General features: G+C 41.0%; 1 protein-coding gene across 2 annotated transcripts in view; it reads left to right on the top strand.

The window, feature by feature from the left end:
* CPNE3 (copine 3) overlaps positions 1–27,613 on the top strand; it is a 47,879-nt gene that overhangs the window by 657 nt on the left and 19,609 nt on the right. For both annotated transcript variants that reach the window (XM_040261124.1, XM_040261125.1), the window contains exons 2-7: positions 13,283–13,422; positions 13,693–13,872; positions 15,413–15,487; positions 16,724–16,795; positions 21,368–21,451; positions 23,148–23,237. In XM_040261124.1, coding sequence (XP_040117058.1) covers positions 13,291–13,422; positions 13,693–13,872; positions 15,413–15,487; positions 16,724–16,795; positions 21,368–21,451; positions 23,148–23,237 — 633 coding nt within the window. In that variant the 5' untranslated portion in view covers positions 13,283–13,290. The remainder of the gene's footprint in view (positions 1–13,282; positions 13,423–13,692; positions 13,873–15,412; positions 15,488–16,723; positions 16,796–21,367; positions 21,452–23,147; positions 23,238–27,613) is intronic.

Raw genomic sequence — 27,613 nt, 5'->3', positions numbered from 1 at the left:
GCGGGGCGCGCCTCGGTAGCGGGGGACCCCAGGGGAGCTGTCAGATCGTGGGGTGGACAGAAATGACTACGTCTGGGGGTAACGCAGGAGGCTGTGGGAAGGCGTATCCTAGCGGCTCCAGTTCCGGCTCCAGCTTCGAATTTTTAAGGTTTAGTGTTTTGGGCTCACTACCACCGAGGGCGTGGAGGAAGTGCGGTAAGGTTTGTTTTGCATGACCACAACCTCTAGGAGACCGAGCAAAGCTATCACTGACGTTGCCTGTGATGGTGATCCACACTTTCTGTTTATCCTCGGTATTATCTTTTCGTGGCTGCCTCTGTAACTGCTAATCAGGTAGGAGGAAGAGTGGCATTGAGTGCACTGAATACTGGTTACAGGATGGCACAAACCCTGCTAGACAACTTTCCTATATGTTAGCTCATTCAGTGCTCACAACCATCAGCTTAAGTGGTATTGCTGTTTCATTTCATACTCGAGGAAACTCAGACTGCATAAATTTCCAAATTGCACAAGGGTTAAGTCGTAATAGCATTAGAGCTGAAATTCAGATCTGTATGATTTCTGCACCCAGGCTTTATGGCCTTTTTAAAAAACATTATTGGGGCTTTCCTGATGACTCAATGGTTAGAGAATCCAGCTGCTAATGCAGGAGAGGAGGGTTTGATCCCTGGGCTGGGAAGATCCCCTGGAAAAGGAAATGGCAACCCACTCCAGTATTCTTGCCAGGAAAAATCCTATGGACAGAGGAGTCTGGCTGGCTACAGTCCATGGGGTCGCAAAGAGTCAGACATGACTTTGCGACTAAACAACAACGAAGAATATTATTACTCTTTGGGATAAGATAGATACCGAGGTTTGAGATCTAGTCTTTGAGATTTGTTAGCTGTATGACCTTGGGCGGGTTGCTTAGCCTTTTAGGGCCTGTTTCTGCACTTGTAAAATAGAGATAAAATACCTCCTATGTCATAGGGCTGTTATGAAGATTGAATAAGATCATTTTTGGACCACACTTAGCCGTGTCTGGCACATAGTGGTGAACTATATATAGCAACATATATCCTGCTGTCGTCCTTAATTGTGGACGGCAAACTGCACCTCTGAGCGCTGCCAGCCGGAGCCAGACGCAGCTTGTGCGGACCTAGAGCACAGGTAGAAGGAGATAGAAGAGAGTCAGAACAGAAAACTGAGGAGAGATGACATGGATGGTGGCAATTATAGGCACGCCAATAGAGTAATCTGTGGTGCTGAGGGCCACTCTTTTTGCTTTCATGAGACTTTTTTAAAAGGCAGTTCGTTATAGCTGATGAACTGGAAAAACACATCCCACTCTGGGCTGAAAACATTCTGAGAGGTGTCTGGGACAGGACTGTGCTGAGGCTCCCCGCCTGTGAGGGGGAACGCATTTCCACAGGGCCTGGCACAACCTTTCAGGATTTCTTCTCCCATATCAGATCCTGAAGAAAGGAAAAAGATAGGAGATATCAGGTTGGGGAAAACAAAGCACCTCTTTGCCTTTTCAGTTCAGTTCAGCTCAGTTCAGTCGCTCAGTCGTGTCCGACTCTGCGACCCCCTGAATGCAGCACGCCAGGCCTCCCTGTCCATCACCAATTCCCAGAGTTCACTCAGACTCACGTCCATCGAGTCAGTGATGCCATCCAGCCATCTCATCCTCTGTCATCCCCTTCTCCTCCTGCCCCCAATCCCTCCCAGCATCAAAGTCTTTTCCAGTGAGTCAGCTCTTCATATCAGGTGGCCAAAGTCTTGGAGTTTCAGCTTTAGCATCATTCCTTCCAAAGAACACCCAGGACTGATCTCCTTTAGGATGGACTGGCTCGATCTCCTTGTAGTCCAAGGGACTCTCAAGAGTCTTCTCCAACACCACCGTTCAAAAGCGTCAGTTCTTTGGCGCTCAGCTTTGCCTTTTAAGGGTTGATAAATGGCTGGACACCTCTTCTAATTTTACCTATAGCTGTGGACACTTCACAGACAATGATCTTCATTTTCACTCATAGTGAAGGCAGCCTAAGTGTTGCGAATTTGTGTAGCCTCTTTGTAGGGCTCTCACTATTGCCCTGAGCATTCCCTGTGCAGCGTGGGTTTGGACCCCATTCATACCGCACCCTAGCTCGTGTCAGTTCTCATGTGGCTTCAGACACAGTCTACTTGCCCTCTTTTGTTTCCGGTGATTCCTGTGATTTCTTTTTTCTCCTACTAGTATTATAATTTACTTTTCTGTTTCTTTTTTCAAAACTTTATTTAGCCAGTGATTTACTATACTGGAAAATATGCCTGTCAGCAAAACTTAGAGAGTTAATGTAGGATGTGAAATTTGATTCAATAACACTTGACCTTCAAGGATTTGTGATTGGCTACTCTTGTGCATCAAAAGCATGGTCTTTCAGGTAGCTCTCTCAGCAAGGATTAATACTACTTCCATTGGTGGCGTTCAACAAGTTGAAGAGTCCTACTCTGGCCATTCCTTTAATTTACCCATTATTACCTTCACCCTATAGGCCAGCTTCCTTCCCACCAATATTTTCCCTTCCTGTTCTTTCTTACGTTATAAGGATTGCTAATTGGTTAAAGTCCAGACAATTAAATAGAATATTTGGTAGAAGATTTAGTAAAAGATTGGCTGAGAAGAAGGTTTAAATTAACTCCCAAAAGTAAAGTATCATAGATTTAATTTGACTACATTATTTGAGTTTCTAATATGATGATCAAAGGCAGACATTATATATACATTTTATTTAGTTAGTTGAAGTATAACTGATCTACAGTACTATGTTAATTTCAGGTGCACCAGTGATTCAATGTTTTTATACATTACATTACAAAATGATCACCACTATATATATTTAGGTAAGATTATACCTACAATTCAGCCAGTTATTCTGGTTTAAATCTATTTAGAAGTTGAAACTGGGAGAAAATGGGATTCTTTTGGAGAGACTGTTTACTCTTTTAATATATAACAGCTCATGAGTATGCAGTCATAATTTTTAAAAAGACCTTAAAATTAGTCTATGTGATAGTCAGATTTACCAATATAAATTAGATGGCTAGCATACTAATACAGTTTCCCCATGAAAATAGCAGGAAATTACTACATATTCATTTTAGCAAACAATTTTGAAACAGATGTATTTCCGTTTCGAAATGGAGGGTACACTTGGATGTACCAAGTGGATGTATTATGTCTGGTTCCTGTGAAAATTACCAAAGCAAGAGTGTGGTTGCAACATGCGTTGTCACCAGGCTACTGCAATATTCTAAGCATTTAGTTTACCGTGTCTCTAGATCCTAAGGTGATAGATGGGACATGTTAAAATAGGTATCTGAGACTGTAAAGAGAAACTTGGCTTCCCTCCCTCCCCCTCTTTCTTGATATTTGACTTTTTATATTAAAAGAAAAAGCGGGCTTCCCTGGTGGCTCAGTGGTAAAAAAAAATCCACCTAGCAATGCAGAAGATGCAGCTTTGATCCCTGAATTGGGAAGATCCCCTGGTAAAGGAATGGCAACCCGCTCCAGTATTCTCGCCTGAGAAGTCCCCTGGACAGAGGAGCCTGGTGGCCTACAGTCCATGAGGTCACCAAGGAGTCGGACAGGGCTTAGCAACTAAACAACAACAGCAGTAAAAATACACAACCTAAATATACGTGACACTCTCTCTATAAGACAAAAACAACTGTCAGATTTAACATTTTCAGTTATTTCAACAGAAAGCAAATATGTAAATGACCTTATAAGAACAAAGTGTTTCTTTAGAGACTCTGCATTCCAGGTCTAAGGGAAGAACACCCTTGAGTGAGCCATGTTGGAAGTAATCCACGTCTCCAACTCTCCAGCATGTTATTTCAACAGCAGGACCTTTATCACACACTTTCATAACACACTGCTTGTTAGATATAACCTAACATCCACACTCCAAGTTTAAGGTTTTATCTTCCCTAAAAACCTTTAACAAAAAATACAGTGTACAATCTGCTTAGTGGTCAGGATTTTTTTAAAAAGAAGGGAAAATTTAAAAAGTTTTTTTCAATGATGTTATCAAAATAAGTTGATAAAAATATATAAATATTACACCCATCTGCAATACTTCCTGCTCCCCTTCTGTGCTTTATTTCTCTCTTTAGCACTTACCGTCACCTAGCGTACTATATATCTCCCTACAGTGTAATCACATGAAAGTAGGGATATTTGCCTGCTTTGTTCATTGTTGTCGCCTAATCCCTTAGAATAGTGTCTGACACACAGGCATTCTGTATTTGTTGAATGAGTATGGAGTGAATGAACTATTAAACTGTTCATCATTGGGAAATATAAAGTGGTTGGCCAGAAAGTTAAAACCGATGAAGTGTGTGCACTCAGCATGCAGAAAACGAATATTCTTGAAATCAGGAAATGTATAACATTCCAGGTCCTTTCTCAGCATTACAGACTTTTAAACCTTGAGGACCAAGGAAGGTTTTACACTCTGTAGTTGTTGCAGCTCTAAAAGGAAAGAATTTTCATTATCACTGTTCACCATGAACGAGAGAGGAGCATGAAGTGTTAAAATGTGAAAACACCTGTCTTGCCCAGTTAAATAGCACGTGCCCAGCTAAGAAGAGAAATAAGGGAGGGAAGGGAAGGGAAGGGAAGGGAAAGTTACTCAGTCGCGTGGCGACCCCATTGACTGTAGCCTACCAGGCTTCTCAGTCCATGGGATTTTCCAGGCAAGAGTACTGGAGTGGGTTGCCATTTCCTTCTCCAGGGGATCTTCCTGACCCAGGGATCAAACCCAGGTCTCCTGCATTGTAGGCAGATGCTTTACCCACTGAGCCACTGGGGAAGCCCGAGAAGAGATATAAGGGAGCCAGGTTTTAGAAAGCACGCTTTCAGAATTGGGCATCGTTGGGTAATACAGAGGGTGAGACCTTCTGATGGCTGGTCCAGCCTCTGGTAGATTGGAGAAAGTAGTCAGTTCTTAAAACGCTCGGAGGGAAGTGAGAACCCCAGAGAATACCAATAGGTTGCTGTGCCTTAATATAACATCCAACTAGTGTTGAATATCTGGCCAGCAGCTTTACTGTGTCTTTGTTGCTTTTTAGTCGCTAAGTCGTTTCTGACTCTTCTGCAACCCCTTGGACTGTAGCCTACCAGGTTCCTCTGTCCATGGATTCTCCAGGTAAGAATATTGGAATGGGTTGTCATTTCCTTCTCCAGGGGATCTTCCTGACCCAGGGATCAAACTCACATCTCCTGCACTGGCAGGCGGACTCTTTACAATGGAGTCACCACGGTACCTTAAATTTTCGGTTGAGCACCCTGGAATTTTCTGCTAGGTGATGCAACCCTGGTGGCTCAAAGGTTAAAGAGTCTGCCTGCAATGTGGGAGACTCAGGTTTGATCCCTGGGTGGGGAAGGAAATGGCAATCCACTCCAGTATTCTTGCCTGGAGAATCCCATGGACGGAGAAGCCTAGTAGGTTACAGTCCACAGGGTCGCAAAGAGTCGGACATGACTGAGCGACTCCACCTAGGGATGCAGCTCTGATTTTTATCAAAGCAGGTTTGGTAAAAAATGATTCACTTAGTAGATGAGGTATGTATAAGTGAAAGTGAAAGTCGCTCAGTCGTGTCCGACTCTTTGCAACCCCATGGACTACACAGTCCGTGGAATTCTTCAGGCCAGAATACTGGAGTGGGTAGCCTTTCCCTTCTCCAGGGGATCTTCCCAACCTAGGAATCAAACCCAGGTCTCCTGCATTGCAGGCGGATTCTTCACCAGCTGAGCCACAAGGGAAGCCCAAGAATACTGGAGTGGGAAGCCTATCCCTTCTCCAAGGGATCTTCCCAACCCAGGAATCAAACCGGGGTCTCCTGCATTGCAGGCGGGTTCTTTACCAACTGAGCTATCAGGAAGATCCACTGGAGATAGGGAAAGATATGTATACTCTGTAGCTAACTTTGCCAAGATGCGTGTTTCCTAAGGTGAGGCAATATGATGTTATCATTACTTCTTTTATTAACACTTCACTCACTACTTATGGTGAACTGTTCACTTGATATGCTTGAAAGGATAATAATCAGTGACATTTCTAAAATGTATGTACAGCAACCAGGGGATTAGTAAAGCAGGACAACCTGAAGCACATGGTAAGTAAACTGAATGAGAGATCAGGCCAGTGTATCTCAGAAATTTTCTAGAGAAATCAAGGAAGGGGCCTTGATTGATTCCTCACTTTGGGGTGGGTAGGATAGGGTAAAACTGCACTAACTCCTTGAGTTTAAAGAAAGAGGGGTCAAGTGACAACTCTTTCATATTAACCTCTGCTGACCTCAGTTCTGCATGGCCAAGTATCAGCAATAGTGTTGGATTAGATTTTATTCAGGATAATTGAAGAATCTGGAAGTTCAGTAAAAAAACAAACAGTGGCCAAAAGCTGATTCCTTCATTCCTGCCATGATATGAACTGAGAGTTAATAATGTGAGATTCTGTGGACGGTTGTAAAATTCACTTCCTTGCTATGCTGCCTGTGCCTAATAGACTGAGCCCTCTGTTTTGTTTGTTGATGTGGATTATTTTTCAAGTCATCTTGGAATGGAGAATTGAATAACAATTTTAAGTGAAGGTGCCTCCTTCAGTGGGAAAGTATCTGAATATATATGTTTTTTCAGATATAGCTTTTTCAATAGAGGGAAACGCAGTTTGGAAACCTGTATCTTTTTTCTTTTCTCTTCTTGGTTCTTAAAATTTTCTGTTTCCCTTAAAAAAAATTAAGAACAAATATTTTTAAAGGAGTAGGAACTCCTTTAGTTCAGTTCAGTCTTTCAGTCGTGTCCAACTCTTTGCGACTCCATGTTCTGCAGCGCGCCAGGCCTCCCTGTCCATCACCAACTCCCGGAGTTTACCCAAACTCATGTCCATTGAGTCGGTGATGCCATCCAACCATCTCATCCTCTGTCATCGCCTTCTCTTCCCGCCTTCGATCTTTCCAAGCATCAGGATCTTTTCCAGTGACTCAGTTCTTTGAATCAGGTGGCGAAAGAATTGGAGTTTCAGCTTCAGCATCAGTCCTTCTAATAAATATTCAGGACTGATTTCCTTTAGGATGGACTGGTTGGATCTCCTTGCTATCCAAGGGACTCTCAAGAGTCTTCTCCAACACCACAGTTCAAAAGCATCAATTCATTGGCGCTCAGCTTTCTTTATAGTCCAACTCTCACATCCATACATGACCACTGGAGAAACCATAGCCTTGACTAGATGGACCTTTGTTGGCAAAGTAATGTCTCTGCTTTTTAATATGCTGTCTAGGTTGGTCATAACTTACCTTCCTACCAGCAAGCTGGTACTCCTTTAGTACTAGTTCCTAAACAAGTGCTTTATTCACTGTCAGTAAACTGGGATCACAGAACATTAACGGGTAAAAGCCTTAGGAGTTAAAGTGATTGACTCGACTCTTGGCTTTCCCGACTGAAAGAACCCCGAGGCCTAGAGAAACTGCAGTGCTTGCCCTCCTGTGGTGTGACTGACACCAAAGTGTTTCCTGTCTGTCCCGGGTGAGCTCCTGATGCTTCCTTTTGCACACTGAAAAAACCCGTGCCCTTCTCTCTGTTGTTATGCTTCTGTACCTTATTCCCTATCCCCCTGTGTAGTAGCCCACGGCAAGGATAAAAAAAAAAAATGTGGGCATCCCTATCTTCTGAATACTGGGCAAACTCAGTGGACTTTTGTTTACTGTGAGGTTTTTGATCTCAGAGTCTCGGCTGTTAAATGCAGTGTGTTCTGAGGGTAGTTTTGCCGCCTTAAGCTGGTCCAGCAGTGCCCTCTGAGAACACTGAGATCCCGTGACCCTGTGTAGATCTGCGTGTGTGGAGACTTTACAGAGAAAGTGCTTTCTTAGCCTGAAGTAGTTTACAATCTCATGGGCTGTCTTGAAGAGAAACTGCTGCGATGTAAATATAAACCTTTCAGCTCTTCCCAGTCTTTGGCAAGTTACTGTTATTCTGTTTACATTTGTTTCAGAATATAGTAATAGTTCCAGTATAAATATTAATCTTGTAATTTTGTACGATCCTATTCATTAAGTTGTGCTGGGCTGAATATTAATTTGACACACTAACTAAAAGGTCATAAGGAAATTAATTAGAAAATATTGCTGCTGTATTAAATAATGATTAAGTAGAGGCTTCAGTGCCCTCAGGGCATTCTGGCAAGAGGGGGGAATAATCTAAGTGCTTTCTTTGGCCTTGCTACTTATTAGCTTGTTTATCTAGGGTAATTAACCTTTTTGGATAAATTCATTTTTTAAAAGGGATACTATGCATTGTTTTGAAAACGTAACAATGTGCTAAAAATTATCAACATGTTCAGCGGCAATCTAGTTATTTGCAGGCTTACTATTATAGTTATAGCTATGATGTATTGACCTCTTACCATATAGTAGTGCTCCTTGTCCTGGCCAATTCACTAGGATTTTTTTTGGAGAGCACAGAATAAAATATATTATTTGGAAGCACTTTGAAAACTGCAAAAGGCAAGCCCGCAGATTATCCAGATGAATGGAATTGTTAACTCTTTCCTTTCCCTCTGTCCTTCCCTTCTCCGCTTCCCCAGTCTCTGCTTAAAGGGGTAAAAGAATCCAGTAGCAAGTGACAGTAGGAATGCAAATGCTTTTATAGTGCAGTATAGTTTTAATCCTCCGTTTTGAGGATTAAAAACCTCCGAGGTGTCCTGTTGCTCTGTCTGAGCCACGGTTTGGATATCTCTGTACACAGAGAGAGCCGGGGTTTATGCTGTCTTCTGTTTGCGTCCCTCCTCCCTCGGCATTCACAGCACAGGGAAGATCCTGTGTTGAGTGACTGGGTGGCCCAGTGTGCTTGTCACGAGCTCCAAAATCTTCTACTGTTGCAGCACCCCTCCCCCGAGCCCCTGTCCTTAGCACAGTGATTGGTATATAGTTGGAGGAGGCGACAGCACCCCACTCCAGCGTTCTTGCCTGGAGAATCCCAGGGACGGGGGAGCCTGGTGGGCTGCCGTCTATGGGGTCGCACAGAGTCGGACACGACTGAAGCGACTTAGCAGCAGCAGCAGCAGGTATATAGTATCCTCTTAGAATATACATCTGTTGGTTTGACCTGGGGCTTCCAGGTAGGGTGGCAGCTCCTGGATTTACTGCCATCTGACCCGTTTCCCACTTTGTTTGGAGGGGGATCCTCGTTGCTGTTGGGAGTCACGCAGTGTGAGAGCCCTTGTCTAGGCATGCACTGCTGATGCTGATGGGCCGCCTTCCAGCCGCCCCAGGGCGCCCCGGTTCCCTTTCAGAGGAGGTCGTGCAGGACACGCTGTGGCTATCAGTTAGTGAGTCATGATGCTGGAACCAGGAGAAACCTTTGTGGGCATTTTAATATTGCCAAACTCTTCATTTTGTTGGAGAAGGAATGGAAACCTACTCCAGGATTCTTGCCTGGAGAACGCCATGGACAGAGGAGCCTGGTGGGCTACAGTCCATGGGGTCGCAAAGAGTCGGACCGACTGAGCTACTTTCACTCACTCGTTATTTTGTAGGCAGACTGCAGTGTACTAAAGGCACTGGAGGCTGGGCACCGACTTTTCCCTCCCGATTGCTTTAGGGCAAATAATGTTAGTGTCGCTGGTCCCCATGCAACTATTGCATTCGCTCAGATAAATAAACTACTGAGAGGATTTAGGAAAATAAGCCCTTACCTGTAGTCAAGGCTGACTTCTTTGGCAAATTCATTTTGTGTAAATTCCAAAGGTTTTTGTGTCATCATTCCAAGATGTTCTTTATAAGCAAGGATGAAAAAGGTGCTTTATGTCTTACTATTTAATAATAAGCCACCAATGCTGAGACAATCAACTGAAATACTTGAGTACTTAATAAAATAATAATCGCTACACTTTGTAGTGTGTCTAATATATGCTGAGCATGCTGCAAACCCACTACCATCAGAAACAGCTGTTTGGATAGGAAGCAACAGCTGTAAACAGAGCCGTGAATTCCAGGCAGAGCTGAGTGGACTAGGGTACGCCCTGGGCAGCCAGGAACGGTTATTATTATTATTTTTCATCAGAATTGATAAAATCGTGATGTGAGTTGAGGGAAGATGGCAGTGGGAAGACTTTTAGGAGACTATGACAGTAGGCAGAGGAGGGCTGCGGAATACCTGAAGTTGTGACTGTGGGTGAAGGAATATGCTTGCCTTCACCTTGGAGAGATTTTGGGTTATCGCAGGCGGCCTCTGCTGCCGAGGGAAAATGGAAACGCTGGAGCAGACGAGACTGAAGGATTTTCAGTGAGGGCGTGGGAAACACCATGTGCCTTAAATTTCACACCTCGGGTCCTACTTAAGATATTAGGCCTTAATTTTCAATTCCTTTGACGGATCTGTGTTATATAGTGTTGATTCAGGAAAGTTCAGGTGACTCGGAGAATGACCGAGATGCTTTCTAGGAGTTTTTTGCATTTAGAAACCAGATGACTCCCCAGTAAGCGGTCTGTACCATCAGAGAAGCCGTTGTCTAATCCTGGGGACCCTTCCTGTCTTCTCTGTCACCCTGCTGTTTTGAGGAGTGAAAGACGTAGGCCTGCTCTTTAGTTGTACATGGCTTCCTCTGCCCAACCACTTGTCCCAGCCACGTCTCCTATTTTCCATACTAAAGGATACAAAACAGTTGCTTCATTTTCTTCCATCATGAACGAATGCCTATTGCTCTTTAAAAAGATGAACACTTTAATATAATTGAATAAAAATTATTCTGTGCTCGATAATTACTTAGAAAGGAAATGAAAATAACATCTTCATGTTAAATATTCAGAATGTTTCAGACCAATGTGTTTATGTAATTTCTTCCATTTGCCATTCAGTCTTGATGGGTTTCTAGATAAAAATGGCGCTGCATTTAGTCATTTTCAGGCGGGGCGAGGAGCACTGCTAATGGAGGAAACTTGGGTCCTGGCTACAATGCAGTAGTGTAGCTGTCAGCAGTTGAATACTACTAAATAATCAGGTGTGCCTGCCACGTTGTTTTTGTATCTCTTGTGTGAGCACTGTTAGGGAAAAATAACACTCTTCTGATATGTGATGTCTCTTTCCTATGAGACTGACTTTACATGGAAGGATTATCTTCACTGGGCTCCCCCAGCAGCTCAGGGGTAAAAGGATCCACCCACATGCAGGAGATGTGGGTTTGATCCCCGGGTCAGGAAAATCCCCTGGAGGAGGGCAAGGCAACCGACTCCAGGATTCTTGCCTGGAGAATCTCATGGACAAAAGAGGCCTGTGGGCTACGATCCATAGGGTCACAAAGAGCTGGATACGACTGAGGCAGCTTAGCACCCACGCGTGCCACTTCCTATTCCAGGGGACCTTCCTGACCCAGGGGTCCAACCCACATCTCTTGTGTCTCCTGCTCTGGCAGGAGGATTCTTGACCATTAGGGCCACCTAGGAAGCCCCTTCTAATAGTAATCCTTATTATTTCAGACCTGATCACACATTTTGTAGAGCCCAGAAATTGTTTGACTGTAACAAGATGATGAGTAGATTTATTCTACTGTATTTTCAGAATTTCAGCTCAAAGTGGAGATCAGAGGGCACTAACCACTCCACATTCTAAGGACGTTGCCAGCAGCTCTAAGGGAAGGGGTGCCTTTCTACCGCCAGGACCCGAAAGCTTCATTTTGCTTTAGACTGCCAGCTAGGTGCACTTCCAGCTGGGGAGTGCAATGCCCGCTTCTTCCTCTAATACCTGCAGGCCCTTTCTTTCCCCTGGTTCAGGGAAGAAAGGGCTCACCCTCAACCCCGCCTGCGTCTCAGGGCCAGCGCCCACTGCTCCGCCCGCTCCCGGGTCCTCTCCGTATCCTGACAGGGAGTTGGGGCGAGCAGGGTGAGTGCACGTGAGGCCAGCTCCAGTGTTTATCAGCAAGTCTTGAGGAAAGGGAAGCCATGCTCGTTTGCTGGATACACTGTAGGTCGAGCTTCCCCAGTGGCTCAGCAGTGAAGACACCACCTGTCAGGCAGGCTGTAATGACCCAGGCTTCCCCGGTGGCTCAAACTGTAAAGAATCTGCCTGCAATGTGGGAGAGCCGGGTTCGATGGCTGGGTGGGGAAGATCTCCCAGAGAAGGATATGGCAAGCCACCCCTAGTATCCTTGCCTGGAGAATCCTATGGGTGGAGAAGCTTGGCGGGCTACAGTCCACGGGTTGCAAAGAGTCAGACACATGACTGAGCAACGGACACACACTGTCATGCAGGAGACACTGGAGACTCTGGTTCGATCCCTGGGTCGGGAAGATCCCCTGGAGGAGGAGGGACAACCCTCTCCAGTATCCTTGCCTGAAAAATCCCATGGACAGGGAAGCCTGGTGGGCTACAGTCCATAGTGCCGTGAAGAGCTAGACGCGACTGAAGCGCTGAGCATGCTCTGTAGATGGGAGTTTGTCAGCCTTGTCTGCACATGGAAATTCTCCAAGGAGCAACGCCCAGGCTGCACCCTAAACCAGTTAGATCACATCTCATTGTGTGGGCCACCAGCCTCAGGGGCTTTGAAAGCGCCCCGGGTGATTCCAAGAGCAGCCAGGCTTGAGGACCACTGCTGGAAAACGTGCAGGGAGGGGCAGAGGGGTGTATGTGAGGGTCTTTTATTCCCCAGGTCTGGGTCTTAGCCAAAATTCCTTGAAAACAGCAAGTATCTCACTCAGTATTTTGTCAAATAAATAAAGATAAAGTTAAGGTTGAGGTTTAATCTGTCTCGTTTTGTAGCAGAAGGCTATGTTTGCCTTTAAGTGAAAGGTCACGATTATACTTGGACTTTTTCTGAAGGGTAAAACGTACAGGGAAATGATAAGATTAATGTATCTTATTTGCCATCTTGAAAGCTGCATTTTATTGTCACACTGTAAAATGAGTTTTATCCCAGCAAGATAATCTGGCGGAAGCAGTATGATTGGATTGGGGTAATGAGACATCTGAGTCCCCTGGAGACACATACAACAGTCTTTTCCAGCAAGCTCACTCTGTTATCCTGTTCTGACTGTGTGTCCTAAGAATTTAGGTGTTTCATTAAGAACACGTGTGCCTTTTTCTTTGTTCGTTTTTTGGCTGCTTCACATAGCTTTCAGGGTCTGAGTTCCCTGACCAGGATCAAACCTGGGCTTGAAGTGAACACAGAGTCGTAGCTGCTGAACCTTGAGGGAAGTCCCAAGGAAGGCGTGTGCTTGTTAAAGGCACCGCTTCACTGGCTTACTCATTTCTTTCTTTTTTTCACAGCTCAAGAGATGGCTGCCCAGTGCGTCACAAAGGTGGAGCTGAATATTTCCTGTGACAATCTTTTGGATAAAGACATAGGGTCAAAGTCAGACCCTCTATGTGTGTTATTTTTGAATACGAGCGGTCAACAGTGGTATGAGGTAATATTAAATACTTGCATCTGAAAAGCCGCCTGAATTGCTTTTTTGACAATATGAAGAGTTTCTTTAAAAAGTTAAAAATAAAACCATCTCATCTGTTAGTGCAGTTTTTCAGGCAAATTAGTCCTTGATTGTGAAATATTTCATATACATATCGACGCTTCCTTTAGCTATCATGCCAATATTTAGACACATGTAGTGTATAAAGATAATAAACGAATGCACCTTTGATCTGAAGAAACTTTTTTTGTTTTGGTGGGGTGAATATAGGTTGAGCGCACAGAAAGGATTAAGAATTGCTTGAACCCCAAATTCTCCAAGACATTTATTATTGACTACTACTTTGAAGTGGTTCAGAAATTGAAATTTGGGATTTATGACATCGACAACAAAACTATTGAGCTGAGCGATGACGACTTCTTAGGAGAATGTGAATGTACCCTTGGCCAAGTGAGTACGAATGGTACAGGTGTTTTCTACAGTTGAGCCAAAGCATCAGGTGTTTTTGATAAATTCTCTTTAGTTTAATTGTTGGGCTTTCCAGGTGGCACGAGTGGTAAAGAATCTGCCTGCCAGTGCAGAGGCTTGGGTTTGATCCCTGGCTTGGGAAGATCCCCTGGAGTAGAAAGTGGCAAGCCACTCCGGTATTGTTGCCTGGAAAATCCCATGGACAGAGGAACTTGGAGGGATACAGTCCCTGGGGCCACAAAGAGTCGGACATGACTGAGCAACTGAGCTTGCGTTTGCCTTAAACATTATGGAATTTATCTTTTTTATGAGGGTAGGGACCATGGGTTTTTTGCAAAGTGTATATTAGTTCTTATGAGTTAAAGATGTTCCATTTGCCATTTCAATAAATAGTACCATTACTCTAGCTGCTTGTCTGCTGTTTACAGATTTCAATGCAGTGTTGTTCTTACGTTTAGGTCACAAATGCTGTCAAGGTGACGGCAACTTCTCTGACGTTCTAACTTGCATGACCGATGCCTCTTGACCCCTTGATAGCCCAGCACAGTCCCTTTTCCTGGCTTGCTCCTCCTTTTGCCTTGGGTATGAACCCAAGTCCCCCTCGCAAGCCTCCTCTGACACCCTAGAGTCGTTTGGGTCACCCTGCGGTGCTCACTTGGTGGTCTTCTCTACTCCTTCTACCTTAATGTTTACCATATTTTATTGTAGTTGCTTAATTTTCTGTCTTTCTAGGATATCACAGGTTGGGTCGGAGCACGGGTGTGTCTGTGGGCTCATCATTGTGCTCCCAGCTCGGTTTGACTTCTAAGGAGAGACAGTGACTGTGTTTATGGGACTTTCGGAGGGAGGAGTTATTTTCTTTCAGTGGGTGACATCTAAGATTTGTCTTTTATGAGTTTATCTTTTAGTCTTGAATTTTTTGGAGATCATTGTATTTCCTATGTCTCAAGGACAACATGGAGCTGGTCAGATTTCTAAAACTTTGATACTTGTATCAAAAAGAAAATTAAAGAAGTACTTATTTTTTTGGAAAAAAATCACAGTTCAGCTAAAATTATAGCAAATTTGAGAAACATACCTGTGTGAGAGTATGTGTGCTTACTGTATTATTTTAATCAAAATGATATCTTATGAGGATTATACATTGAAGTTATGTGTCAGTTGAAAAATTGACAGGTAACCCTTGTTACCTATAGGGGTTTTGTTTCAGCTTAATGATTTGTATATGTGATGAGAATCTTGCCCTCTTTTTTCTTTACAAGGAAGAATTTGAAGTGGTTGATAAAGAAACTAGTGGTTTGGGGAGATTTTATCTGTCAGGATTGGCTCCTTGGAAGTTTTTTCCATTTGGGTGCAGATGCATTTTGTAATCTCCAAATCTTTAAGGAATGAACTTAATGTTTCCATTTCTAATAACTTTGTATACTTTATTCTCAACCATCTTTTGAAAACTGTTTAGTGTAAACATTCACATGTTGAAGTGAAATAGCTCTTTCTTTGTATCGCTTTCCGGTTTTAACAGATTGTTTCCAGTAAGAAGCTAACACGACCACTGGTGCTTAAAAATGGCAGACCTGCAGGAAAAGGGAGCATTACGGTAAAATAAGATCCTTTAAAATACAAGTCTTTTGCCTCCTGAGATTTAGCACAAGTGGACAAGCTGAGACTGTGTATATCAGACAGAGATTCTACAGTAGGCGTTATCGTTTGATCCTGAATGTCGCCCTCCACCCTCCCTTGACTTGCCTTAGAGTGATCGCAAATGGAAACTGTGCTGTGCCTAAACGAAAGTCACACACACCGTGGTAATGCTTGCCTCTTCCTGATGGAAGCATCAATTCCCAGAGTAGGAAGAAATTACTTAATAATGTGAATGGATCAATTTGGCTCTCAGCAAATCAAACGTAGGCCCCTCGGCATGACAGAAACTTTCCATAGTGGTTTTGATTCCTGAATGATCTTGTAGTATGACATGGCCATTGAACCGCTCAGTTCTTAACCATGTTTTGTGTGTGTGCGTGTGCACTTTGCTATCCATCCTCTTACCTAAATTTTTCCTTGCTGATTGCTGGACCTGGGCAAGTGAATATATGCATTATCTTATTTTAGATTTCAAATTATATAGTGCCATGCTTTTAAATGTTCTAAATGTTCTAGAGTTGCTGTCTGGGTAGTCACAGCTGTCTGAAGAGACAGCTGTCTTACTTTAGCTCTGCCTGGGAATGGGAGGCTGAGAGAGTCGTGTTTCAGGATTATTGCAACTATCAAACACATTTCTCCGAGTAGTTGTTTGCTCTAGTTTAGGTGCCATAAGAATGTCCAGTCTGTTGGGGGTGTTGACTTCTATGTGGGGAACAGAGATCATTACAAGTAGGTAGCTTTATGGCTTTTGGGACCATCACGGCCCAGAATTTGTTTTTGAGTAGAGTAAGTCTTTCAGTTACCTTGGATGAAAAATATGGAGCTGATATTTGAATGTGTAATGTTCTCTAGGTATAACTTACCCATGCTTCTCCATCTCTGGAGAGCTCTCACTAGTGCTGTGCAGGGCTTTGATTTTTTCCGTCAGAAGAAGGAAGATCCAGTTTCAGCAACAACATTAAAAAGAAAGTTGCATAATGTAAATTAGGCATATTTTGGAAATATATTTATTTCACACGTGTAAAGGAAATAATGACAAATCTTTCTTAATAGTACCATTTTGTTATTTATTTTAGACTATACAGTGTTAGTGTAGACTTTGTATACTATTAGATAACAGACTGAATCAGTACTTCGTGACTGTATCAGAATCCCCAGAACATTTTCTTTTACTTACCTTGTCTACTCATAGATTTCAGCTGAAGAAATAAAGGACAACAGAATTGTCTTGTTTGAAATGGAAGCAAGAAAACTGGATAATAAGGTAGGTGGGTGATGCAGATTTCAACAAGGATATCATCTTTTTTTCCCCCTCACATTGGTTACTTTTTGAGAAAATAATAATGCAATTAATATTATGAACTCTATCATCTAAGCATCAGTTGGAGTATTAGTTCCAAATTCTATTTTCTATGTGGATGCATGTTTAAGCAGAAGATATTTCTCTTTACCTCTTTCCCCCGGATGTAACTGAAGAGTTTGTATAGCTTAAAAGAAGAGTTAATACAAAGATTAACGTTATTGTAAGAGATATTTTAGAGTGTATTTGAATTACTTAAGGAAAAAAGCGAAAATTCCATGCTTTATTGATTAGATTTTCCTCTTTGGGGCTTCTCAGGTGGCGCTAGTAGTAAAGAACCTGCCTGCCGATGCAGGAGACATAAGAGTCGTGGGTTCGATCCCTGGGTTGGGAAGATTCCCTTGGAAGAGTGCTTGGCAATCCACTCCAGTATTCTTGCCTGGAGAATCCCATGGACAGAAGAGCCTGGCAGGCTTCAGTCCATAGAGTCTCAAAGAGTTGGACTGACTGAAGCACAGATATTGAATCAAAATTCAGCAAAGCCTTTTCTTTTGGAGAAGAGAAAGGCTACTCAATCCGGTATCCTGACCTGGAGAATTCCATGGACTGTATAGTCCACGGGGTCGCAAAAAGTTGGACACGACTGAGCAACTTTCACTTTCACTTTCCTCTCTGCATTCAAAATTCAGGATGAATACTAATAAGAACACTTAAGTGTAGTGTATACCTTGGATTGGAATAATTCTTTGAGTGACTTTTGTATGTAATTCTATAATGCAATCAATATTCTTCATCATTTTCATCTACCTTACAATGCAGTTTGCAAATATCTTAGACCAGTAGCCAGTTATCTTTTAAAAAATATTTTGGAAAAATGTAAACATACACAAAAACAAAATAGTATTTCTAAAAATTTCTGTGTTCCTACCACCTATCTTTAAAAATGTTACAACTCATGACCAATTTTATCTCATCCCTACCCTATCTACTTTCTCTCCTCCCAGACAGCAATGCATCCATAAATGTAGATGTATCTCTAAAGACTTTTAAAATAATACAGTTGCTTGATGTGTCTCTTACATTTTTTTAATCTTTACGTTCTCCCCTTCCCTTTACTTCCCTTTCTGTCTCTATTGCTCTCTTGTTTCCTCTCTCTCCCTCTGTCCTATCCATCCATCCATGAATTTATTCAATAAACTGACTCCTTTGTCCTATAGAAGTTTTCACACACAGTATACGCTAGTTAAATCCCTGTGATGTCATGTAATATGTTTGTCTCTCCATATTTTATTTCCTGATTTCTATCAGCTGAAATTGAATCTAGAGGTATGATCTCGTGGCATTTTGAATTGGTATGAGTTTCATAGGTGGTGACACTAATTCCATCAAGAGGCTCACATTGTCAAGTTGTTTTTTAGGGTATTAGTGGCCACTGATGATAACTACCTAGATATACTATTTTATTAAGAGCCTTCCTGCTGCTGCTGCTGCTAAGTCACTTCAGTCATGTCTGACTCTGTGCGACCCCATAGACGGCAGCCCACCAGGCTCCCCTGTCCCTGGGATTCTCTAGGCAAGAACAATGGAGTGGGTTGCCATTTCTTTCTCCAATGCATGAAAGTGAAAAGTGAAAGTCAAGTCGCTCAGTCGTGTCCGACTCTTTGCGACCCCATGGACTGCAGCCCACCAGGCTCCTCCGTCCATGGGATTTTCCAGGCAAGAGTACTGGAGTGGGGTACCATTGCCTTCTCTGATTAAGGGCCTTAAAACATTGTTATTCTCATGCTGTCATTGCTTCTTCTTTTATTACCGAGAATACTTCTCTAGAGAGAAGTATCTTTCTTTACATTAGGTATTTATTTATTCCAAGATAGTTTGTCCAGAAAAGGCAAGCTGAAGTGTTAGATTTTTTTTTTATATTTACTATTTTTTAGAAGAATACATTTCTGTAAACTTGACTTTTACAGAAGAACTTAAAATTTTTTTTTTTTTTTTTTTTTAGTATTTCTAGGAACTCTATTAATTCTTATTGATGCTTAAAGTATCCCAAGTTTGACCTATGGGAGGGAACCTATTTAAGTTTGTTCCTGAGCCATTTGGCACGGTCTCAGAAGTCTTTGGCTAGCTTCTTGCTCTGTGGCATGACAGATGTTCCATGCTTATTTTATCTAATTTCTGCTCCAGATTGGCAGGTTAAAGGGAGCCTTTCTATGGTGAGTCCACGATGTGGTACTAGGGGTGCTTAATGTTTATTGATTGCTGTTGCTCATTCTTTCTAGGACTTTTCAGTAGATAGCTATAGGAAAGTCTTTTCTTTTTTAAGGAAAACTAAATCGTAAACTTGTATAACAAATTCCAATTCAAATGTAAAATTACAAGGCTGTTATTTCTTTAATTCTGTAGTTGCACCTCTTTTTACTTATGTCAAATGTTGATTCATAAGGAAACTAACATAACTGCTTATGTTTTGCCCTATATAATATCTAACAGTTTAAAAATACAAATATACATGTTATAGCAAAAATATTTTTACGGAAAATAGCTTGAGCTTTCTTTGAAGTTCTTTTTGCCTTTAGGGTTATATATTCCACTTGAATTATACGAATTTAATTCCTGGGTTTTAAAGGAATAATTGTTCTCTGAGTGGTTATGCTGTAATATTAACACATAATCAAATTTTGCTTTTGATATTTAGAGATTGCTTTAAATTTTTTTTGGTTTAATTTTGCTTTATAATCATGTATAAGATGGTTCCAAAGCCAACAGAAAACAAGGTATATTCAAGAAATTTAGCTTCTTTCCCTGTCCACGCTGCAGTTTTTTCTCTTGCTGTATTTTATTCATTTGTAAAATTTACATTTAATGGCTTAATCCTTTATTTTCCCAAAAACTAAGGGTTTTTTTGTGTATGTACATGTGTGTCTCTGTGTGTCTCTCTGTGTGTATATAAACGTACAAATAGATAGATATGGATGTATATGTCATATAGGTAGATATGAATGTGCACACCTGTGTGTATGTATATATTTACATTTCTATACCCCAGCCCAGCTCCAGTCTTTAAGTTTAGCATGATATGTTAATGTCACACATGCATTTCTCTGCCTTGCTCTTAACTCATCCTGGAGGTCAGAGTCAGGGACTTCTACTTTTTATTTTAGTTCTTCTGTTGACAGCTTCATGAACTGTCAAGCAGGGTCTGTTTTTTGACCTTCAATATGGTAGTAATGATATTCTCCCTTTCTCAAAAGATTATCTCTAAGATAAAAGAGACAGAGGATGTTCATGTGCTTTTGGGAAAGTTAGCTTCTCTGGGTATAATATTGTTCCTAGTTTTATAAAATGGAGCATAGGGAGGCTTATTACATTGCTTAAATTCTTCTTAGAGAGAAGGTTAAATTTTAAAAGTTCTGTGTAGTCTTTGTGTTTCTATTTTTGACTATGAGGAATGTGTTCCTTTCCTAACATTAAAGTATGCCAAGGAGGGAAATAATATCTTAGTTCTTAATTTAATATTGAAGTAAATTCAGTACTGAAACAAATCTTCAGTTTAGGAACATATCTGCACACATTCCTGTGGGCTTAACAGAAGTCCTTTCACTTTCACAAATGATAAGTACTATATGCTAAGGAAGATAGAAGTTTCAAAATGAAGATAAATAAAAATGAGAAGGTAAAGTCATCCACAATCTTACTATCTGAGTTTTACCTTTGTACATCTTTCCAAAATTTTATGTCCCTGTGGAAGAGTATCTGTGTGTGTATGTGGGTGAGATGGCCCTAAGGGGACGTTTGGACACTCCCTGTGCTCGCGCGTTGCACAGGAGAGCTGTGCCTGGTGAATCACAGAGGAAACAGAGTACACCTTGTGCCCTCCCAGCACTTCTGTTGTGCACTTCACGTGGCTCCTTGTCTGTTCTCCCTTGCGTTTGGGCAAAGAAACGTGTGGGATTGCCAAACGGGTATTGGACATAAAAGGGTAAGATGTGAAATCAAGGCTCAGATCCATCAATTCATTAGCTGTGTGATTTTGGCAAAGTCTTTAACTCCTCTGAATCCAGTTTGTCCTGCCTCTCATGGAGCTAGTATGACTACTGTATGGGATCATTTATATAAAATTACTTAGTGCTGTGTGAATGAGTGAATGATAATAATGAAAACAAGCTAAAAGCGTCCTGTGTTGATAATGGGTTCTGTTGATCACTGTATTTTAAAGCCGTCATGTGTTTTGAGATGTAAGGGTGTAAGGATAATGAGCATTTATCAGGAATGCCTTAAAAGTTCTCCTCGTAGACTTCAGCAGGTTAATATCTGTGAGGAATGTATTGGGACTTGTATTTATTGCTGTATTGTACTATATATATATGTTTATCTGTTTATATGACTATCTGTTTATATGTTTATCTGTTTATATGACTATCTGTTTATATGTTTATAGAATTAAACTTCAGGTACTACAGACATGTAACATGTATAAAGTGTGGTTTCACATGTTTTAGGAGGAGAATAATTGCTTTGCTTTTTATTTTAATGTAGGATCTATTTGGAAAGTCAGATCCTTACCTAGAATTCCACAAGCAGACATCTGATGGAAACTGGCTAATGGTTCATCGAACGGAGGTGAATATCTGAATTTGAAAAGTAGGCTTGAAGTTTCCTTTGGAATTGTGGTAATCTGAATTTTAAAAATTTATGTATTTATAAAAATATTCATCTGAATTCAGACGTATATAACTGCCAGAGACACAAGGCCAGCGTGCTTGTTTCTTTTTTTTTAATGAGAAGGTGCTGCTATGCTTAGTTGTTTTTTTCAATTACTTACTTTTGGCTCAGCTGGCTCTTTGCTGCTGCCCCCGGCTTTCCGCAGTTGCAGTGAGTGGGCTCTGCTCTCTAGTGTGGTGCCCGGGCGTCTCATACTGCTGGCTTCTCTTGTGGGCTGAGGGCTCCAGGCGTGCGGTTCAGCGGTCACGGCACTCACGGGCTTAGTTGCCCCAAGGCCTGTGGGGTGCTCCAGGAACTGAACCTATGTCTCCCACTCTGGCAAGTGGGTTCTTGACCTTTGGTCCCCAGGGAAGTCCCTCTGCCTTATTTTTAAAATCCTGTAAAGGACACTGAAATGTATGCCAGTGTGTCCTTCACCTAGATTTACCAAATGGTCACACCAGCACACGGGTGTGTGCTCTCTCTTGTTCACGCCCACGTCCATGCCCTTTTGCCAAACTATCCTAATGCAGGCAACAGGCATCGTGGCTCTTCACCTTTAACTGCTTACAGGTGTTTCTCAAGAACAAAGGCGTTTCTCTACACCTCCGTAACTGAGAGAGTTAACATTGATTTAGTAACATGATTTACTACACCGTTCATCCTCAGATCCTTCCAATTTCCCCAAACACGTTTCTTATGTGCTTTGTCTTGTTTAATACAGGGCCCATTCCAGGCTCACATTTTGCATTTGGCTATTATGTTCCCAGGCCTCCCTAGGTGACTCAGTGGTAAAGAACCCTCCTGCCATGGGTGCCATCTCTGGGTTGGGAAGATCCCCTGGGGAAGGAAATGGCAACCCACTCCGGTATTGCCTGGGAAACCCCATAGAAAGAGATGGACTGGCTATGGTCCATGGGGTCACAAAAGAGTTGGACACAACTTAGTGACTAAACAACAACAAATTAGTCTTTAAGCACTATCTTATTTTATGTGAAATTGTGTTGTCAGTTGACCTTGTACTTATCCTGTCCCATCTGGAATGAGCTATTTGTCTTAGGAAGCCCGATTTTTCCTTTAAGAGGGTAGGATTTGCACAGCAGGGTATGAGTGCTCATTACTGCTGAGCACTTTTAGGCCTTTTCAGTGGACATACATGAGAAATACATTTGTGTATATATGTTTATATATTAAACATTAAAAAAAACTAAAATCATAAATTTACACCATTTTTCTCATTCAAATCGAATATAGCAAGATCCTTTCTCAGCATTTCTTATTCCATATTTGAATCTTGTGTCCTGCAGTGAAAACTCTGGTTTCCAACAAAACCAATAATCTTCTGAAATTTTTAAGTGCATCTTGTAATGGCTGGATATATTTCCCAGTTTTTTTTCTTTCTCAGAATGTATCTTGACTAGACAGTCCCTCACATTTTTCATATAACAGGTGTATAATATGGTCCTAGCTAGATTTTCACTGACGAAGGTGGGTGGGTGAACAGGTGAAGAATGAATGGTGCACTTGGTAGGAACCTGGGAAAGGCAAGAGCAGAACATTAATGATGAATGGAATGTTTTTCTAACTGGTCTTTATTATTATTATTATTTAATAGGTTGTTAAAAACAACTTGAATCCTGTTTGGAAGCCTTTTAAGATCTCTCTTAACTCTCTGTGCTATGGAGATATGGATAAAACTATTAAGGTAATTTGAAATTATATATATATTATGTACACGCAGAGGTTAAAGCGTCTGCCTGCAATGTGGGAGACCTCGGTTCAATCCCTGGCTGAGGAAGATCCCCTGGAGAAGGAAATGGCAACCCACTGCAGTATTCTTGCCTGGAGAATCCCATGGACAGAGGAGCTTGGTGGGCTACAGTCTGCAGGTCGCAAAGAGTTGGACACGACTGAGTGACTTCACCTTCACCTTTACACACTCACTGCTTTTATGAATTAATTCATTGGCTAGTACTTAAAGAAAGTAAATGATGTAAGTTTGAATTTTATGTATATTTAGGAGTGCTAAAATAGAAATGTTTCTGACAAGCACTCAGTCTAAAGGAGCAGAGACATTTTGAGTGATCTGTTGACCTGTTGAATGCTTAATCAAACATTGTGGTTTTTATTTTATTCTTCATTTTTTAAAATAAAATATTTAAGTCTTCCCTACATTTTACTAAGATTCTTCTGCTCTGTGAATAGAAGTGGTTAACTGCACTCTTTGGCTTTGGTGTGTCCCTTGCAATAAAAATAGGTATTACTTTAACTGAGAACCCAGAGCTTCCTTCTACCTTCAGCGCAGAGCATAATAGTGGTGACATTTCCCGTCACTGATTTTCAGTTCAGTTCAGTCGCTCAGTTGTGTCTGACTCTTTGCGACCCCATGGACTGCAGCATGCCAGGCCTCCCTGTCCATCACCTGCTCCCGGAGCTCAGAGGAAGGTATAATTTATTACAATATTTGGATGGCTTTAGTTTTAGAGTTTTTAAAGGAAGGCAAAGTAGAAGCAGGGAGCTGCAGCAGATAGCTAAGAATTGTTTTAATGTTTTCACTTATAGCCAATATAGACATATTATTTTAAAGACACTTTTATATTAGTCACCTCTTTACGTACGATTCCCTATAGGAGCCTTTTCATGTATTGCAGAGGTCAGCAAACTGGGGTGAGTTTTTTGTTTATTTATTATTTTTTTTCTTTTGATAATTAGTACAGTGAAAGCAGGCAAGGTGATGAAGGGATCTGAGTCAAACCACAGTCCAAGACTTGACTTAGACCTTTAACCAGCTAAGGGATCTTGAGCAGGTTATCTAACTTCCTCACTTATATAATGGAGAACATAAGGTCTACATAGCAAAATAAAATCACGATTAAATTAATGTATGTGAAAAGTTTCATAAACTGTTAAACACAGTAGAGATGCTATTATTATTGAAAACCATTTCATTTCATTTCTTAGATCCATAAATTTTTTCCTCATTTTTCAGAGAACTTTAAAGATCAATATGATTTGTGTAATATTTCAAACAGCAGTGAAAATTTTGGTACAAAATAAATAGAAAAGCAGCCTTGCACATTATTTTGGTCAGCTAGAAAAAATGCACAACGTGAAAGTTTTGAGTCAAGTTTTATTGGGGACAATCTGAGGGCTGCAGAGACAGCACCTCGGAGAGCTCTGAGAAACTTCCAGAGAGGCAGGGGAAAGGTCAGTGTTGATGTGATTTTGGTAAAGGGGGGAATACATGCAATCAGCACAGGTTTTCCCTAAAGGTTTCTACGAGTCTTGTGAGGCTTCTGCTAGTCATGAGAAACCATCTTGACTGTGAAGGATTTTAGTGCTTCTCTAGATATGCGGAAATGCAAGAATCGGCTTCATAAAATCAGCTCCTGCGGATATCTAACTGTCTGAAGACCTGTCCTGCCAGTTTTGCCCTGGGCGCAGAGTGCCTCACTCCTGCTCTCCACCCTGAACCCCTTCAGGGGCCACTGAAGGTCTGCAGCTGCAGCGTTACTTGATTTAATCCCTGTAAAGGTGATGGCAAGACCTCACGGAGAGGGCCAGTCTGTAGTTGACACTTTTTAATGTTATATGAAATCTAGACCTTTTGCTTTTCACATTAAAAGTAGTAAGTTAAGGCTTCATTAGATCTAAGAAGTAAGAAAGGCTAGGAAAAAAATGCCTAAACTCTGTTTGATTGTTTGTAATAATATATTAACAGTGAAACAATATTTCCTAAACTTCTTTTTTTTGTGCACAGTGTCATGCTCACAGGGCTATTTTATTATAGTAAGTAAACCGATTTTTTGAGCTTTCTCTGATGAATGTCTTCATTCTTAAAAGATTCTCCACTTGTTTTCACTATACGCCGATTGGTTCGCCACCCCATCTCTGTCTGTCTTTCTTTAGTTCTGTATTTCTTTGCAGTCATCAGAGAGTCATCCATCACTGATTCTCTTGGTGTTTGGAAATTGCTTAGAGGTGTAGTAAAGAGTTATAGAGCAGAGAATAGAGTCGGAATCATTGGTAATTTCTTTGCTGCAGTGTGAATGTCCCAGTGTTGCCATTCTAGCATGGATTATTATTTTCATAAGATTGTGTGAATAAGAAAAATAACCATGCATGTCTAAACTGAGAATGCATTAGTGAATGTAGTATTGTGTGATGTGTGCATTCTTTTGCATATATACATACGCACATATGTATATATGTGTACATTTCAGGTTCACAGACTACTGAAGCTGTTGTTTAAAACAGCTAATAGTATTGGTTTTCGAATTTTTGAGAAGGGAAATTAAATGACATAAATCGTTACACCCTTTGCCTCAAACTGTATCTGAACACATGTCAGCATAATAAACGTCACATTTTCCTTTAACATCTAACATTTGTCTTTAATGGGACAACAGTGAACTTTTCTTACAAGTTTATTATAGTGAGTTATCAGGAATTACATTTTTAAAATGTTTTTGCATTCCCAGAAGTTTTGGACAGTCTAAACATGAACTGTTTTAGCTCTTCTGTAAGTTTTGTTTAAATAAAATCTTGGTCTTATCAAAACCTGATCTTGTTATCTTTAGGTATAAATTGGAGTTTCCTGAATGCAAATCTAAAATGCAATGTTCTGTTTTCTGTAATTAAAAAAAAACCTCTTAAAAATGAAATTATTAAAATATTATTTTAACTTTAATTTTAATTCCTCTAGAAAATTATTGATGTCATTAATTTTCTGTCAGATAAAGGGCTTTTGGTTTAAAAACTGAGTATGAAAAAATAAAAATGAGTATCAGATATATAGATCAAGAGTTACTGACTGAAGTACTGGAAACAAAAGCACTTACTGTTACTCAGAGTTGCAATTCTAGACCTAGTTTGTTTTCATTTATTGATTGTTTGATTTTTAGTCTTGAAAAATAATGAAAATATATGGAGTGAAAGACTTCCTGTTTTGATAAGCACTCAATTCACTTTTCATAGAACTGAGGGAAAAAAATCACTTTGCTTGGTAAATATATATAAATCCTGAGTGTTTTAGCTTGATGATTAATATAACTTTGTAAAGGATTATAGCATAGGGTAAATGCAAACTGCTTTTCAATTATAGGCTTTTATCTTAAATCATAGGCTCTAGAAGTATCAAAAGTTCCCTTGGCACAGATATACTTTGTCAGTTTCCATGCAAGATAGGCCCTCTTCTAAGGCTATTAAATTCTTCGCTCTGCCTGGCACCCTCAGTAGATGCTGTGTGCAGTGCACGTAATGGATGTTTGCAAGAAGAAATGTTTGTAATTATAAAGCAGTGTAAAAACTGAAGTTATTTGTGATCACAGTGAACACTTCTGCTTGCTAAGAGTTCACACCATGTTAATTTTCTCACCGCAATGATTATTCCGATATTCTTGTGAATATTTACTCTTTGACAGCATCTGCCAACATGGAAATCAGATACTCTCAGCTCTACTCCATGTGTTTTAAGAAATAGTGAACATTTAACGGAAGCCATAGCTCAGACTGGACTTGGCCTTGTCTTAAATGGAAACAGCATTGTGATGACCCAGTGTAGACACTTCCTCAGTGGGCTAAATACTGTTTTCCTGGAATTTTCCATTTCATTGTGGGAGCTGTGATCCTCAGACTGATGCAAATCCAACTTCATTGAATCTAACTCCTAAAAGAAGCCGAGCCTTACCAGATTTCAGCTAATGAAATACATTTTCCATAGTTATAAATCATCTAGAATTTAATTATATGATTTTTAGCTGCCTAGAATACTGACTTCCTTTCTTCCTTCAGATAGATAATGGCTTTTAGCCACTGTAAAATAGCAAAGTGAAAAATGGATGAGAGAGAAGGTCTAATTCCATTTCGATTTTATTAGAACTTGTAAAGGGCATATACAAGAACTGGAAACTGCTCAACATGGAATTTCAACAGTATTTGTGTTTTTCATGTGCCTGCAGTCTGTCTTAGAATCTTATCCCAACAATAGCCAGGGCTTGAAAGGGTTTTAGTATTATTCCTCTAGGAACTTAGTTCCTACTTCTCCAAGTAGGACTGTGTATTAAACGTTTTCACTTATTA

The sequence above is a fragment of the Oryx dammah genome, unplaced genomic scaffold, assembly GCF_014754425.2.
Source record: "Oryx dammah isolate SB20612 unplaced genomic scaffold, SCBI_Odam_1.1 HiC_scaffold_19, whole genome shotgun sequence".
Classification (NCBI taxonomy): domain Eukaryota; kingdom Metazoa; phylum Chordata; class Mammalia; order Artiodactyla; family Bovidae; genus Oryx; species Oryx dammah.
This window is presented reverse-complemented; position numbering and strand designations above follow the sequence as displayed.